General features: G+C 44.8%; 1 protein-coding gene across 2 annotated transcripts in view; it reads left to right on the forward strand.

The window, feature by feature from the left end:
* Positions 1-18681, forward strand: part of dnah5l (dynein, axonemal, heavy chain 5 like) — a 493661-nt gene that overhangs the window by 360576 nt on the left and 114404 nt on the right. For both annotated transcript variants that reach the window (XM_038797876.1, XM_038797875.1), the window contains exons 64-67: positions 827-982; positions 2925-3107; positions 15521-15691; positions 16246-16624. In XM_038797876.1, coding sequence (XP_038653804.1) covers positions 827-982; positions 2925-3107; positions 15521-15691; positions 16246-16624 — 889 coding nt within the window. The remainder of the gene's footprint in view (positions 1-826; positions 983-2924; positions 3108-15520; positions 15692-16245; positions 16625-18681) is intronic.

Genomic DNA, 18681 nt, shown 5'->3' on the forward strand with positions numbered 1-18681 from the left:
ATGCACTACAAGGAAATTGACTATTTAAATTTTGAGAGACCTCATGTATTCAGTTCCCGGTGCATCTGTCAACGTAATTCCAATAAAGTCGACTCCACAAAGTCACATTGAATCTGCATGTACAAATGCACAATACTTTCACTTGATGTGGCTAGCTCTTGAAGGTGTCAGAAAAATTGATGTGAAATTGAACAAAACAGTCTGAGGGAGCATACGATCGGAGTCAATGGGCGGAATTCTCCGCTCCCCACGCCGGGTGGGAGAATCGCGAGAGGCCGGGTGACTCACGACACGCCCCCCTGCCCACCGATCGTCGGGCCAGCGTCTCAAAGCGACGCATTCTTTCCCCTCCGCCGTCCCGCAAGATCAAGCCGCCACGTCTTGCGGGAAAGACGGCAACCGTGCATGCGTGGGTTTGAGCCGTCAGCCGTCGTGACGTCAGCCGCGCATGCGCGGGTTGCAGCCGCCCAACCTGAGCATGCACGGCTGACGTCACTTAGGCGCCGCCGTCGCGTCATTCTCTGCGCGCCGCCTTGACGCAAGCATCAAGGCCCGGCGGCCAAGAGTTACGGAGCGCCGCTCCTAGCCTAGTGGGGATGAATAAGGTGAGAGGAGCGGCCTCCGAGGCCGACGTGAAACTTGGCCGAGTTCACGACGGCCTTCCCGATTTATCGCGGGAGCGGAGAATTCCGCCCATATATTCTGAAATGTTCTTTTGGAGTTTTTGGACCAATTTTTTGAAACAAGCCTAATTGTAGCTTCCATTTCTTATTAATTTCACTGAATGTTTTTTTACTAATTGTATGATTACATTTTTTTTTGGTAGATAACATCACTAAATCATAAGTACTTCAGAAGTCACCTAGAGGACTGCCTGTCTTTGGGACGACCCCTGCTAATGGAGGATGTCGGAGAGGAATTGGATCCTGCTCTTGACAATGTGCTAGAAAAGAATTTTATTAAGTCAGGATCAACTTACAAAGTAAGATCAAATTTGAAATAATTAAGCATTTTGAAGAAATAAATGTTTACTCACAGTGGGATTTTTATATTGTTAAAAAGAGTCACACCTCATTCAAATAATAAAAGCTGATTTGATTCAATAAAAATATTGTTAATGGATAACAGCTAAACTTGACTAATAATACCATTATGTTACTATGTGACATGTGCAACTGAATTATTCCTGAGTTCTGATCCTTCCATCGGGAATGAATGTGGTTAGGGAACCCGGGCAGGTTGGCGCTGGGACCCAGAAGTAGATTGTTTGAGGAGACAACTAATTAAGGGGCCACCTTCAGAATCCCTGACCAATTAAGGACAGAGGGTGGGTTCCGAGGCTGGAGAACTAATAGGATTGAAAAAGGGGTAGCCCCGCCATTAGAGGTAAGACTGCTGATGTGAGTTGGGGAACAAGAAGGAGAGACCATTTGAAATACTTTTCATAGAGTGAAACTAAAAAGTGGCACAGTTGTCAGACCATCAATATGGAAGAGAAACCCTTCACAGGATGGCCCATACCCACAGCTGTAGCTATCGGACATTCCTGGCTGAGATTGGAGGTGGACGGTTAAGTTAATGAGGCATCATTGACCCCCCCCCCCCAACCACAACATACACACAGACAGGCACACACACACACACATGACAAGCATTTGGAAAATTCCAGATAGCTTCTGAGAAGTGTCCTCAGTGGTCACATTAACAGTCCTGTATCCGCCACTAGCATTCAGATGGAGTAACCTCCCAACCCAGCTTCAACGAAGATTGCTTGGAAGTGGGTCTATGGTGGCAGACTGGCACACTAGCCCACAGCATGAAATTGTGGGCTCTCCCGCCTTTGCCGCATCTCCACAGCCAAGTGAAAGTTTGGCCTGTTGAATTTTGCATTTCAATTCTCAGCTGTCTCTTTTTACCATTCAGTTGAATATCTGACTACAGTTCTCCATGTTGTGTTCATAGAGCTCGCTTTAAAGGTTGTTCTGGCAAAACCGATGGTCCCTGGATCTCATCTCCTCTTCTGAATCTTTTTGTTGTAGGAGCAGCATTTATACGCTGCATCATGGAGCGTTGGCCAGTAAATAGGATGTTTTGATGTTTCAAAAATTGAAGGGTGCGATAAATGATCTATTTAGTAACTAGAAGGCAAATTGCGCCATTCATCTTGCTATATAGAGTTCCATGCTCAAAGGCTGATGATATTCAGATTGCGATGAATCAGCAACTCTATCAAATCAGATGATGGGCGGGATTTTCCTCAGCGGCACACCACTGGACGATGCCGTGATCTTCTGGTCCCGCCATTGTCAGTGGGGTTTCCTGTTGAATGTACCCCTTGCCACGGTGAAACCTGCCAGTGTGAACAGCCGGAAAGTTCCGGATGGCGTTTGGTTTGTGCTTCCCATCTGAGCATCCTGGCCTTCCAATATCAAGAGCTACTGAATTTTCTGGTCGTAATTTTGGGCTGTACACAAACTAATTTTTGCAAATCAATTACAAATTACAAGGAGTGACAGCATTGAAGATCAATAGTGGACTGCACTATTAATTGTATTAACATTTGACTGCTTTTCTAAATTGAGCACAGGTTGGATACAGCCAAAGCTCACTTTTATATTTTAATTCTTTGAATTATAGATACCCCCATCCAACCTCATATAAACTCACAAACAGTTCCTTTCTTAAATGTTTTGTTCTCTATTGTTCAGTATTTTGTTATCACGATGTGTTATGTTTTCTCAAGCCTTTCAAAAATGTGATGTGTGACCTTCTAAATAATTGCAGACTCTGAATAGGTGAACACACCAAAGCCAGTAGTTACCTTTAAAAAGAACATTTATTCTTTCACATTTTAAATTTTGCAATAAATGCAAACAAATGGATGAGAAGAAATAAACATATTGCACCCACTTCTTTGATGCTAGGTAAAGGTTGGTGACAAAGAAATTGACGTAATGTTGGGATTCACCTTGTATATCACCACAAAACTGGCCAATCCTGCTTACACCCCTGAGATCAGTGCTAAGACTGCCATTATCGATTTTACTGTCACGATGAGAGGGCTAGAAGACCAACTTCTTGGTCGAGTCATCCTCATTGAGAAACAGGTGGGTAAAGACAAGCAACAAAGAAATAGCGAAGCAGTTGTCAATGCTAAATAAAATTAATGTGAAATGAGGCTGATCTGTAGCAACAAATGAACAAGAGACCAAAAAAAATGTTGCAGTGCCGACAATTTATTTTCAGGATATTGTTGAATCATTTTATATTAGACATATACATGATCATATTTATCATCCAATTGGCAAATTTTAGACCGATCAATATTTTTTGTACCCTTTCCTAAAATGTTAGGGTTTAAGGGTCGACAAGTCACTCTTTGGCGGAATGAAAATAATCAGCTGCCCTCAGTCTTTGCAAATTGTTCTTCTGAGTTATCAACTGGATATCCTGGAGTACAAGTCAAGTGTTGAATTTTTCTTCTGGAAATGGGAATATCATCTGCACTAATGTTATACCTTATCTGGAAAGCGTGGGATATGGGGAATTACATATTTGAATCAGCATTCCATTAACAACAATACTTATTGAAATACTAATATACAGCACAAGATTGGCCAAATAGAGCTATTTTGACGTCTATGCTGTAACTTCATGCAATTTTCTACACCTGTACATCTTGATTTAAGATGTGTACTTTTATATTCACTGATTAACTGAGTGGTTGATGCAAAATTTTAATGCTTGACCTTTACACTGATATTTCTGGACAGATTATTGGATGTAAGTAACTTCTACTTCAATAACCCCCAGCAGCACAGTGGTTTGCACTGTTGCTTCACAGCTCCAGGGACCCGGGTTTGATTCCCAGCTTGGGTCACTGTCTGTGTGGAGTCTGCTTGTTCTCCCCATGTCTCCATGGGCTTCCTCCGGGTGCTCCGGTTTCCTCCCACAAGTCACGACAGATGTGCTTATGAGGTAAATTGGACCTTATGAATTCTCTCTGTGTACCCGAACAGGTGCCGGAGTGTGGTAAAGAGGGGATTATCACAGTAACTTCATTGCTGTGTTAATGTAAACCTACTTGTGACACTAATAAAGATTGTTGTTATGGAAGATCTATGATTCCTAGCACAATTGACAAAAACATATTCAAACAATGTAGAGCAGCCATCAACAAAGCCAGTATTAAACTACAAATCTAAAATAATGGAATACAAGTCAGAGGAATTCTGTAATCACACTATACTGTGTTGTGAAATTTAAAAAAAATAAAGTACTCAACAGGCTAGGCAGGATCTGTGGAGAGAGAAGCTAATTTAACATTTCAGTTGATGACTTTTCATCAGAACTATATATACTGTCATGTGAGAGTACCTTTAAGAAATGGGTGTTTATCAAATAGCTGTAGTGGATGTACATTTAAGAAAGGGGTGTTGATCAAGTAGCTGCAGTGATGTCAGAGTGTGGGTGGAGCTGGGCTGCCTGTCTGCTTTTACTTTTCTTTTTGAGCTGGCAGCTACAGTGTGTGTTTAGTTTCTTTTTCAGAGTTGGAGCTGCAACCAGCCAAACAAGGTGTAGTTTTGATCTCTCTCTGCATGAAAAGAATGCCTACAGATCATTTGCTCATTTAAAAGTGATAACTGCTCTCAGTAGAGAATTTAAACCTGCTGTCGTTGTTAAAGAGGGTATTTGTCTTATGGATGTTGCTGGGAAATATTAAGGGTTACTTATAGAGTACTGTATTCTTTGAGGGAAGTAATTGAGTTGATAGTAGCTAAGATGTTTACTGTGTGTTTATAAAATGTTAACTGGATTTATATGATAAACATTGTTTTGTATTAAAAGCACTTTAGATCTCTGTTGTGTAACACCTGTAGAGTGGGCCCTTGTGCTCCCCATAACCAAAATCTATTAAAAGCTGTAGGTCAGGTGAACTCCATGGTACACTTTGGGGTTCTCCAAATCCTGGCCCGTAATAATACTGTGCTCTGGGTCACCTTGAGTACTTTATCCATTCCTGGTTGCTGAGAAGAACTGAAGAGACTTGGGTGCTTCAGAAACGTGGGGTGGGATTCTCCGGTTGACAGCTCCGAACACGCGTTTGGCAACCGGCCGGACAAAGCCTTTCCAACCAAATTGGGGCAGCGCCGCTTTCGCGATGCTCCGCCCCCTCCAAAGCACCATATCGGCATTGTCTGAGGCCCACCCACCGTTGCTCCGCCCCCGACTGGCCGAGTTCCCAACGGTGTCGGTCGCTTGTGCCATCATCCGTCGGGAATTCAGTGCGGCGGCTGCAGACTCAGTCCAGCGCTGCCACAGTCGGGGGAGGGCCGATTCGCGGGCATGGGGGACTTTGTCAGGGGCTGGGAGAATTGTTGGGGGTGGTCTGGGAATCTGACGCACGGCCGGCGCCATGTTGCACGCCGCGGCATGCTAGCCCCCAACCAAATGGAGGATCGGTGGCCGTTCTGCGCCAAATTTTCAGGTGTCAAACACCACCGTTGTGGTGTATCAGGGATAATCCTATGATCGATTTAAACCCTCTTTACCTTTGAGCCTCTAACACCTCTCGTCCTCACCACACTCAACCCCTCACCTCCTTAACCTTATCCCCTTAACTCCTCACGTCCGTACTCCACTCACCCCTCCCTCACCTATGAACAGAACTCACAATCCCAATTATAATAGTTGTAAGTTATTGAACAGCCCAATAAACTACCCAAGCAAACCATCTGACAATTCAAAGCAATTGTGTAAACAGTCAAATATTTGTAAAACGATTAGGCTGTTGGAGTAGAGCCAGGAGCGTGTAACTCTCCCCAAGAAAGTAAGCTGACTTCAGAATTGCTATATCAGATATCTAGACTAAATACAAGCAATGGAAAAACCTTTTAAAAATAGGCATTGTTACCAACGGCAAACCCAGCCTTGTCAACCCTGCAAATTCCTCCTTAATATCTGGGGCTTTGGGCCAAAGTATGAAGACCTGTCTCACAGACGAGTCAAGCAATAGCCTGACATAGTCATACTCACAGAATCATACATTAAAGACAATGTCACAGACACCACTATCATCATTCCTGGGTATGATCTGTCTCACCGGCAAGACCGACCCAGCAGAAATGGTGGCACAGTGGTATACAGTCAGCACAGAGTTGCCCTGGGAATCCTCAACATCGACTCTGGACCTTGTGAAGCCTCATGGCTTCAGATTAAAATGGGCAAGGAAAACTGCTGCTGATTACACACACCATCCACCATCAGCTAATGAAGCAGTACTCCTCCATGTTGAACACCACTTGGAGGAAGTGCTGACGGTGGCATGGGTGCATAATATATCCTGGGTGGAGGACTTTAATATCCATCATCAAGAATGTCTGGGTAGTACCACTACAGACTGAGCTGGCCGGGTCCTAAAGGACATAGCTGATGGACCGGGACTGCAGCAGGTGGTGAGGGAACCAACAAGAGGGAAAAACATACTTGACCTCATCCTCACCAACCTGCCTGCTGCAGATGCATCAGTCCATACAATACTGGTAGAAGTGACCACCGCACAGTCCTTGTGGAGACAAAGTCCCATCTTCACATTGAGGATACCCTCCATCGTGTTCCTAAATGGAATAGACTTCGAACAGATCCAGCAACTCAAGACTGGGCATCCATATGATGCCGTGGGCTCTCAGCAGCAGCACAATTGTATTCAACTAATACCTGCAGCCTCATGGCCCGACATAACCCCCACTCTACCATTACCACCAAGCCAGGGGACCAACCCTGGCTCAATGAAGAGTGCAGGAGAACATGCCGGGAGGAACATCAAGCATACCAAAAAATAGCACTGCTGTCTTGCAGCTCCAAGGCCCCAGGTTTGATCCAGGCTCTGGGTCACTGTTCGTGTGGATTTTGCACATTCTTCCCGTGTTTGCGTGAGTTTGACCCCCGCCCCCCCCCCCCAATCTAAAGATGTGCAGGGTAGGTGGATTGGCCATGCTAAATTGCCCCTTGATTGGAAAAAAAAATTGGGTATTCTAAATTAAAATTAAACAAACAGCAAGTAATAGACAGAGCTAAGCAATTCCACAACAAACGCATCAGATTTAAACTTTGTAGTCCTGATACATCCAGCCACGAATGGTGGTGGACAATTAAACAACTCACTGGAGGAGGAGGCTCCACAAATATCCTCATCCTCAATGCTGGAGGAGCCCAGCACATATGTGCAAAGGCAAGGCCGCAATATTCACAACAATCTTCAACCAGAAGTGACAAGTGGATGATTCATTTCTGTCTCCTCCGGAGGTCCCCAGCATCACAGATGTCAGTCTTCAGCCAACACGTTTTAATCCTCGTGGTATCAAGAAATGGCTGAAGACACTGCATACTGCAAAGGCTTTGGGGCCTGTCAATATTCTGGCAATAGTACTGAAGACTTGTGCTCCCTAGCTAAGCTATTCCTGCACAACGACAACATTGGCTTCCACCCGACAATGTGGAAAATTTCCCAGGTGTGTCCTATACATAAGAAACAGGGCAAATCAGACCCAGCCGTGGTGCCGTAGGGCAGCATGGTAGCACTGTGGGTAGCACTGTTGCTTCACAGCGTCCAGGGTCCCAGGTTCAATTCCCAGCTCGGGTCACTGGCTGTGCGGAGTCTGCATCTTCTCCCTGTGTCCGCGTGGGTTTCCTATGGGTGCTCTGGTTTCCTCCCACAAGCCTCGAAAGACGTGCTGTGCTGTTAGGTGAATTGGACATTCTGAATTCTCCCTCAGTGTACCCGAACAGGTGCCAGAGTATGGCGACTAGGGGCTTTTCACAGTAACTTCATTGCAGTGTTCATGTATGCCTACTTGTGACAATAAAGATTATTATTAACACTCTGTCAGTCTACTCCATCATCAACAAAGTGGTGGAAGGAGTCATCAACAGTGCTATCATGAGGCACTTTCTCAGCAATAACCTGCTCACAGATGCTCAGTTTGCCAAGGGCATTCAGCTCCTGACCTCACTATAACCTTGGTTCAAACATGGACAAAAGAGCTGACCACCAGAGGTGAGGTGAGAGTGACTACCCTTGACATCAAGGCAGCATTTGACCGAGTATGACATCAAGGAACCCAAGCAAAACTGGTCAATCGGAATCAGGGGGAAAACCTTCTGCTGGTTGGAGTCACACCGGGCACAAAGGAAGATGGTTGTTGTGGTTAGAGGTTAATAATCTCAGCTCCAGGACACAACTGCAGGAGTTCCTCAGGGTAGTGTCCTTGGCCCAATCATCTTCAGTTGCTTCATCAATAACCTTTCCTCCATCATAAGGTCAGAAGCGGGGATGCTCACAGATGACTGCACAATGTTCAGCACCATTCATGACTCCTCAGATAATGAAGAAGTCCATGTGCAAATGCAGAAGACCTGCACAATATCCAGGCTTAGGCTGACAAGTGGTAAGTTACATTCGTGCCACACAAGTGCCAAAAATGACCATCTCCTACAAGAGAGGATCTAACCACTGACCCTTGACATTCAATGGCATTACTATCACTGAATCCCCCACAATCACCATCCTGGTTATTGCCATTGATCAGAGACTGAACTGGACTAGCCATATAAATACTGTGACTAACAGAGCAGGTTAAAGACTAGGAATCCTACAGCAAGCAACCTACCACCTGCCATCCCTCCAAGGTCTGTCCACCATCTACAGCTCACAAGTCAGAAGTGTAATGGAATACTCTCCACTTGCCTGGATGAGTGCAGCTCCAACGTCACTCAAGAAGCTTAAAACCACCAGTACAAAGCAGCCTGCTTAATTGCTTCGCCTTCCACAAACATTCAGTCCCTCAACCACCGACAAACAATGGCAGCCGTGTGTACCATCTACGATATGCACTGCAGTAACTCACCAAAGTTCCTTAGACAGCATCTTCCAAACACACAACCACTACCATCTAGAAGGATAAGACCAGCAGATACCTGGGAACCCCACCACCTGGAGGTTCCTCTCCAAGGCCCTCACCACCCCAACTTGGAAATATATATATTTTTTAAATCTTTATTGTCACAAGTAGGCTTACAATAACACTGCAATGAAGTTACTGTGAAAAGCCCCTAGTCGCCACATTCTGGAGGCCTGTTCGGTTACACAGAGGGAGCATTCAGAATGTCCAAATTACCAAACAACACGTCTTTCGGGATTTGTGGGAGGAAACCGAAGTACAAGGAGGAAACCCATGCAGACACGGGCAGAACGTACAGACTCCACACAGACAGTGACCCAAACCGAGAATTGAACCTGGGACTATAGAGCTGTGAAACAACAGTGCTAACCACTGTACTACCGTGCTGCCGTTCCTTCACAGTCGCTGGGTCAAAATCCTGGAACTCCCTCCCTAACATCACGATGGATGTACCTACACCTTAGGGACTCTTGGACAGACACACGGACAGCAGTAAATTGAAGGAGTGTAGGTTAGGTTGATCTTAGATAAGGATAAATGGTCAGCACAATATTGTGGGCTGAAGGACCTGTATGTACTGTGCTGTACTATTCAATGTTCTATGATTGCAGAGGGTCAAGAACTCAGCTCACCACCTTCTAAAGGGATAGGCAATAAATGCTGGCCTAACCACGAAGCCTACATCCCATAAATAAATGTTTTAAAAGCTACATTTTCGATACTGTAAAATGTATTCTCTCATTTTATCCATTTTATTAACTTTTAAATTTGTCTGAATCCTTTTCCACAATTATAAAGTTGATCTTTTACTTGACAGCCTGCCAGTTGGCAGTAGTAACAATTTGGCAAACACAATGTTGAATGACATGAACACAGATAACACTGATGTTACAGCATTTCAGTGTGAACTATAAAGGACGTAAAACAATTTACAGTACATGTGAAAATGACCGGGTTTAGAAACGGAGACAGGGGGCGGGGTTCTCTAATAATGGGGCTATGTCCCCACGCCGGCATAAAAAGCGGCGCCAACCACTCCGGCGTCAACGGTCCCCGTTCATGGGGAACGTTCCCCTACCTATGGGGCTAGATTGGCACCAAAGTGGTCACCGCAGCTCCTGCCGGCGTCGAATATCCCGCGTGAGTTCGCGCATGCGCGGAACGGTTGGTGTATTTCCGCGCATGTGCAGAAGTTCCCTTCTCCACGCCGCCCCCCGGGCAATATTTTAGAGTCCTACAGGGGCCCGGTGCGGAGTAAAATAGGCCCCCACGGATCCAGCCCGCCCGCCAATCGGTAGGCCCTGATTGCCGGCCTGGCCACCGTGGAGTTCGCCTATTCCAGGTCCCGCCTTGTGGGACCTGAGTAACCCACATCAGCGGGACGTGGCCAAAGTCGTCGGCCACTTGGCCCATCGGGGCACGGAGAATCACCGGGGGGGGGGGGGGGCAGTCAACGGCCCCCAACCGGCGTGGCAGGGATCCCGCGGGCACCCGAGAATCGGCGGCGGAGAATGGGGATACCGGCTTCGGGGCGGCGGGATGCGATTCTCGCGCACCCCCGGGGATTCTCTGACCCGGGGGCGGGTCGGAGAATCCCGGCCAGGATGCCTGGGTATGCCTCTAGCCGGCTATGTACATTCCTTTTGCAGCTTCATTTTTTTCTTGATCAGAACCATGAAAATCTGGTCCAAGACCATGAAGGAGTGAGACTTTTAAATTGAAATTCCAGAATCATAGGATCATAGAATGAAACCATTTGGCCCATCCAGTCTGCACTGACCCTCTGAAAGAGCACTCTACCTAGCCCACACCCTCACTCTATCCCCATAACCCCCTAACCTTTTGGACAATAAGGGCAATTTATCATGGCCAATACACCTAACCTGCACATCTTTGGATCGTGGGAGGAAACCGGAGCACCCGGAGGATACCCACGCAGGCATGGGGAGAACATACAAACTCCACACAGATAGTCACCCAAGGCCAGAATTGAATCCGGGTCACTGGCTCTGTGAGGCAGCAGTGCTAACCACTGCGCTATAGATCAACAAGGAAAGGAATCTTTGATGAATGGTATTTTGTGTAAGTTAGGGTATGGGCTGCAGAGATTTGGGTGACCTGAATTTTACACAACGTGGAATATGAGAGACTGGTCAAAAGAACATTGGAACATTTAAGTCTGGAGGGAACTAGAAAGGAGAGAACTGAAAGGTGACCTTATAGAAATATATAATTTAAAAGCTAAATCTAGAATACTACTAACAATTGAACTGAGGGGTGACTGAGGTTCTATCCTGAACACGTAAGCGAGTGCCTGCTGTATCTGGACACATACAATTACCTGTTCCTCAGCAGCACTCTCAATCAACCTCGTAACTTCTACTGAAATGGATGTCTCCCACTTCAATAATCCTCAGTAGCGCAGTGATTATCACTGTTGCTTTGCAGACCTCGGTTCGACTCCCAGCTTGGATTGCTGTCTGTGTAGATTCAGCACGTTCTCCCTGTGTCTGCATGGATGCCAGAACAAGGATAGTGTCCCCCTTGTTCTCACATTTCATCCCACCAGCCTCCGTATGCAAAGCATAATCCTCCGCCATTTTCGTCAACTCCAGCGTGATGCCACCACCAAACATATCTTCCCTTCACTCCCTCTGTCAGCATTCCGCAGAGACCATTCCCTCCGAGACAATCTAGTCCACTCATCCACCATACCCAGTACCTCTCCCATCACCCATGGCACCTTCCCATGCAATCGCAGAAGGTGTAACACCTGCCCCTTTACCTCTTCCATGCTTAACATTCCAGGCCCAAAACACTCAATCCAGGTTAAGAAGCGTTTCACTTGCACCTCTTTCAATCTGGTCTATTGCATTCGCTGCTCCCAATGTGGTCTCCTCTATATCGGAGAGACCAAACGCAGACTGGGTGATCGCTTTGCTGAGCATCTTCGGTCTGTGCGCATTCAAGATCCTGACCTTCCTGCTGCTTGCCATTTTAACAAAAGACCCTGCTCCCATGCCCACATGTCTGTTCTTGGCTTGCTCGCCCCATTTGTTTTCATTTCATTTTAACTATCTTTTACCATTTCTTTCTTTCCTGCACCTTTCTCCTCTTTGCTTCCCCCTTCCCCTCCCCACACACCTACAGTTCATTCTCTGATGTTAGTTTCCCTGCTGTTTGACTTTTCACATCTTTTGTCCTCTCTGGGGACTGCCATTAGCACTCTTTCCCCTTGGTTTCTGTGGCCATAAGCACCCGGTTTCCCTGGGTTTCTGTGGCTATGACTCATCTTTCATTCTCACTCCACAGTATAAATATTTCCCACTCTCTCTGTCTGTTAGCTTTGACAAATAGTTATCGGACTCGAAACGTTAGCTCTTTTCTCTCCCTACAGATGCTGCCAGACTTGCTGAGATTTTCCAGCATTGTCCCTTTCGTTTCAGATTCCAGCATCCGCAGTAATTTGTTTTTATCTGCATGGATGTGCTCTGGTTTCATCCCACAAGTCCTGAAAGACATGCTTGTCAGGTGAATTGGACATTCTGAATTCTCGCTCAGTGTTCTCTAACAGGCGGCGTAGTGTGGCGACTATGGGATTTTCACAGTACTTTCATTGCAACGTAAGCCCACTTGTGACACTAATATGAAGATTATTATTAATACATCTTTGGAATTGAAAACCCAGATTTCATTAGAAAAGGACACTTTAAGAAATCTTAGTTTTTCTTAACTTTTCCTCTTACAAGAAGCAGTTATTTTGCACTTTGATATTGGAGGAATCTTTCAAAGATAAATTTCTCAATTTAAAACAAAATTGTTTTTAAGTGTGCATTTGCTTGGAGTTAACAACTTCTTTAACAATGTTCTTCTGAAGATTTTAGGCTGGATAATTAGATGAGTTTTCAATATTGATCCACCCGATGGTGCTTAATATTTCAGAGCTGTCATGTTGCATGTCACACATTTGACAGGGAAGTAATTTGCAGAAATGTTATGTAATGCAATGTGAGTTTTAGTGAGAATATGTGATAAGGTTAATGAAATGAGTTGTAGATTAAGAAAGCTTGACATCTTATTGTAAACAGATGTACTGCAGTCTCTGGTATGTCATAAAGCATATGTGTCCTGAATATCTGTGAATACAAATGCTTAGATGTGTCCATCTCGATTTTCACCAGCTATTTTGCCAATGTTGACAGGGTCAGGGTGCAGTGACACTTTTCCATGCTTATCTGAACTGTTCTGTCTACCAAAGAGGCCAGAAATGGAGACATAGGACTGGATTTTTGTGTAGGAAGCAGGAGGGTCAAGCCGTGAAACGTCCTGACTTTAGCAGACCCAGCTCCTTTAAAAAGGAACCCGACCATCATATTTTTGTTCCGGGAGGTAGGGGTGGGATAGAGGCAGAAAGTTTGAAATTTTGATGGGTGATTCTCCTGCTCCTCAGGACCCTCTGAAAATGCCTCCGACGCTTAGCTAGAATCAGAGACTTCGGACAGTTCTGTGGGACTTAATTGAATAGTTACCCAGGAAATGTTACACAGAAAGATCCTCGTCTAATTCCTTGATAATGGTACACCTGGCCCACAATTACTTGCACTGACCGGCCCTCTTCCAACTATCCTCCTTGACCCCCTAACCACTGTTGGTCGTTCTAAGTTAGTGTGTTTAACACTCCTCCAATAGAGGCAGTGTGCTTAACACTCGTTTGGCTCTGTTTCTTATTTCTATGCTCTGGAGTCGCCAGGTGCCGTAAGAGACACCGTCACAAGTGCTAAGGTCAAGTTCAAGTCAATAAAGTCATACATCGATTAGTAAGTCCAAAACAATTAGAGTTTATTATAGCAATTATAATAAATACTCATGCACATGCTAAAAGACTAATACTTATCTAAGTAGGAACAAGCAAGGTCAGGGGACAAGGCCTTTGTTCCTTTCTGGTCTGAAACTTCTGTTCGCTAATAGTCGGCAAGAGTACAAGCAATGCCTGGGTCACGTAGCGATAGTCGTTTTGGCACTTACTGATAGATGGCTGTTGCTCAACGGCCGGTGATGAAAGACAGGATCTGGAGGCTGGAGTCGGAGGCCGGAGTCGGGATGCAACAGGCAGAACCATGTGCGGGACCTTCTTTTTATAGGTCCCCAGAGGTCCGTGCCCCTTGGGGCGGGCTCTCTCACCTGCTGGGGATCGATTGGGTCTTTCCCAATCAATATGATTCGAACCCCCCTATCCTAGGGTCGTTCCTTGATGGCTGGGGCGGTTCTTAGGGCTTATTGTCCTGGTTTCGTTGGTGCCATTCTGGCTGGGTAGCTATAGAAAAGTATCAATCGATACTTAAATGTATCTATTGTATCTGGGACTGTCCCGGTATCACCTCATTAGTATGCAGATCGTTTTCCCATTAACATCGCTGCTTGGACTCTGCAGCTGTGGGGAAACCGTTTTTTACGAGTGTCTCACTGTTGAAAGCTTCTGCAAGCTGTTTGTCCTGGACTATGTCCATTTTTCCCTGCAGTCTTTGCAGTTCTCCATTTTGTATACTGGTGTCCATTTTTTATGGCTACACCACTCAACTACCCTCCCCCAGCTCAACCAGACAACCCCCACCACACTTATACCCACCCCAACCCAACCTGACTAGTTTATGACGTGACTACCTCTTCTGACCTGATTATTCTCTGACCCACCTACCTACTCACCCACTTACCTACTCACCCACCTACCCATCTCCCTCTACCCAGTTACCTCACCAACCTACCCACTTCGCCCTTAGCTCACTCACATACCCATCATACCCATTCATTCATCACATTCACTCACTCACTGGTACACTAACATGCACAATGGACACTTAAGCTTATCTTGTGCCAACTCGTGCCATAAAAATCAGTGTTGCTGCTACGCTGATTCTCTTCTCAGTTCTCTGTGTTGATTTATGTGTTGAGGAAGTTCCTATGCATCATGGATTGGTACTTTGGCCTTTTTAAATGTATCCAGGTAAACGGGTATCTGACTGATCACATTGAATGCAGCAGTTCCAACACTGTGGTTGGAAGATTTGGGCCAGGGTCACTGTTGGTCTTAAATGAACTACTGTCAAAATCTCCACTGAGTCAATGTATTAGTATGGTATTGAGCAATACACAGCGGAAAGGCGTTAAATTCTACCAGCCTGCTGATTCCAGCTGAGTAAGGAGCTGCACTCTGAAAGCTAGTGATTCGAAACAAACCTGTTGGACTTTAACCTGGTGTTGTAAGATTTCTTACTGATTCCAGCTAAAGTGAGGAATGGGAGCAATGAAGAGCTGTAAGTGATTTCATTCCCCCGGTTATAGGGGAAATACAAGCCAGGATTCTCACTCCTAATTGCTATCCAATCAGAAGATATAGAAGATGGATAATTGTGAACACTGGGTGATGATAGGATTGCTCATGGACGCATACTCTCGCATGGGTTGGCATTTGCAGGAGAGGAGGGGAGAAAATTTGTAGGTTGGTAAACTTTGTGAAGAGTTTCCAGATTATTAACATTTTTAATTGTTGTGGTTTACACTAGGAGTTGGAAGCAGAGAGGGTGCAACTGATGGAAGAAGTCACATCAAACAAACGGAGAATGCAAGAGTTGGAAGATAACCTGCTATTTCGTCTAACCAGCACAGAAGGCTCTCTGGTGGAGGATGAGTCATTGATTGAAGTACTTAAGGTCACTAAGATAACAGCTGAAGAGGTAAAAATGACTGACAAAAGTATTATTCTGGGTCTGACTAGTTGATCCACAGGGCGTGATTTTCCCCACTGTGTTGCACCCTACGGCGATCCTATTATGCCGGGTGCATAGCGGGAGAGGCCATAAAAGGGTTTTGCGGCAGATGCTGAGCCACGCGTGATGCATCCGACCAGCGGTGCCATGGCGATCTGGATCACACTCTCAGTAAGCGTGATCCAGATAAACAAATTTAACTGATCCATTAGGCTAATTTAAATAGGCACTGTCCATTTGAGACAGCAATCTCCCAGCTCCCAGGATTCCACACCGGCCAGTCCCCACGCCAGTGTGAATTGATACTGCTTCCCAGGAAATATGAAAAATAATGTTGATACCGTAGAAATAGAAAAATCAAGATGGACTGAGCCCAGACAGGGGCTTCTGGAGAACCATTGTGGTGAGGATATTACACCAGCTCTTCAGAGTTTGAATCAGTTATCCTTCAAAACGAAAGGGATTTTTTTCTTCATTTATTTTATGGTCGAAGGTGTTTGAAAATCTAATTTTACTTGCAGGTGAGTGAAAAACTGAACACAGCTGCACAGACAGAAGTGAAGATTAATGCCGCCCGTGAGGAGTATCGGCCGGTTGCTTCACGTGGCAGCAACCTTTACTTCCTCATCGTCGAAATGAGTCTCGTGAATATCATGTACCAGACATCACTTCGACAGTTCCTGGGTATTTTTGACTTATCCATGGAGAAATCATCAAAATCACAGGTCACGTCTAAGCGAATTGCTAACATCATTGAATATCTCACCTATGAAGTGTTCAGGTATACAGCGCGGGGTCTGTATGAGAATCACAAATTCCTCTTCACTCTGCTTATGTCACTAAAGATTGATCTACAGTCCAAGAAGGTCTCTCATGAAGATTTCCAGACTTTGATTAAAGGTAACCATCACTAGTTGAATGATTTGTAGAGTACCTGTGATAAACATGTGTTGGAAGCTAAACTTGTTGCTCAATATAGAAAGCGGCTGACAAACCATAGAACCATAGAACAGTTACATCACAGAAGGAGGACATTCAGCCCATCTTGTCCATGCCAGCCCCAGGTGTCCTTTCTAATCCCACCTTCCTGCATCTGGTCCATAGCCCTGTAGCTTACAGTACTTAAGGTTCAGATCCATGTACCTTTTAAAAGAGTTCAGGGTCTCTACCTCCACCACTACTCGGGCAGCGAATTCCAGACACCCACTACCCTCTGCGTAAAAAAGTTCTTCCTCATGTCCCCATTACACCTTCTTCACTTATCTTGAATCTATGTTCCCGTTTCTAGAATTCTCCACCAAGGGAAACAATTTCCTCCTGTCCACAAATGCCAAATATTGAGTATTTGGCTTTCCATCCAACTATAGTTATAAACGTCTTTGACTCTGACTATTCATATTAAATACAATTCTTTTTTTTATCTCCATTGTTCCTTTGAGTGACTGACCAAATTAGCAGATGGTTTTGAGAAAATGGATTTCTTAACACAAGTACTTGTTTAATCCTGGTAATTTTTGAATGTCACATAGCACAGTGTAAGTATTAATGCATTCATCTTGGGCAGCACGGTGGCACAGTGGTTAGCACTGCTGCCTCACGGCATCGAGGTCCCAGATTCGTTCCCAGCCCTGGGTCACTGTCCGTGTGGAGTTAGCACATTCTCCCCATGTTTCCGTGGGTCTCACCCCCACAACCCAAAGATATGCAGGGTAGGTGGATTAGTCATGCTAAATTGTCCCTTAATTGGAACAAAATGAATTGGGTACTCTAAAAAGAATTTTAAATGAATACATTCATCTATTTTATATTTGGGGTTAATTTAACTTATTTAGAATCTTTTTCAGGTGCAAAACATATGCATGTAATTAACAAGGCAGCATGATCAACTGGAAATAAAAGTAAATGCTGGAAATAACTATAATTTGTGCATCAAGTATAACCCAAACTAGGCCATTAGGTGAAGCATAAAAATAATGAACGGAAAAATCCTTTCCAGAGAAAGCAACACCTGGAAGAGGAAGCCCAGAAGAAAGGAAGTTACATTGAATTAACAGGTCCTCCAGATAACCCAAAGCAATTCTAGCCAATGAATTGCAGGTGAAGTATAGTCACTGTTGTTATGTGTGCAGTGAGAGGATACTGTCAGGTAATGGGGAAATCCAGTGTTCAAATCCAACCCCGTTCTTTTCCAAACCGGGAATGGGCAAAAAATGCCAGTCTTTCCAGCAAGAGGCAGCCAATTTACATACAGCAAGATCCACAACTGCAATGAGATAATCAATTTGTTTTTCGTAGAGCTTAATAAGAGATTTGTATTATCCCAGGCACCAGAAGAACTTCCTGCTCCTTTTCAGGTGCTGCCTGGGGATCTTTTAGTGTACCTGAACATATAGTGAGAATCAAGAGAACAAAAGAGAAAAGCTAATGGGGGAGGAAGGGAAAAATGAGGATTCATGGAGGCAAGAAGCCAAGCTGCAAGTGGAATATTTAGATAAGGACGAAAAAAGAACTTGCAGACTCTACTAGCAAAGATTCCTGTGAAAATATATTCAATTTTACTGTGCAGCTTTGAACATTCTCCCTCTTGCTATTACCTTTTTAAAAAAAATATTTTTATTCTCCTCCTTTTTCACATTTTCTCCCAAATTTGCACCCGCCAACAATAAGCAATAAGCAGTAACGAATACAATGCAATTCCATCCTCCCACCAACACCCAAACAACTGCCCGCATGTTAACATTAACAAATAACAAAAAGGAATCAGGTATTACCATTAACATAGTCACCATTAACACTTACAGTCCCCCTCCCCACAACCCTCCCAATATAACCCCCACCACAACCACCAATGTTCGATGTTATCCAATTCTTGAAAGTGCATAATGAATAACGCCCATGAATTGTAGAACCCCTCCATCCTTCCCCTCAGTTCAAACTTAACCTTCTCAAGAGTCAAG

This window comes from Scyliorhinus canicula, chromosome 5 (genome assembly GCF_902713615.1).
Source record: "Scyliorhinus canicula chromosome 5, sScyCan1.1, whole genome shotgun sequence".
Lineage (NCBI taxonomy): Eukaryota > Metazoa > Chordata > Chondrichthyes > Carcharhiniformes > Scyliorhinidae > Scyliorhinus > Scyliorhinus canicula.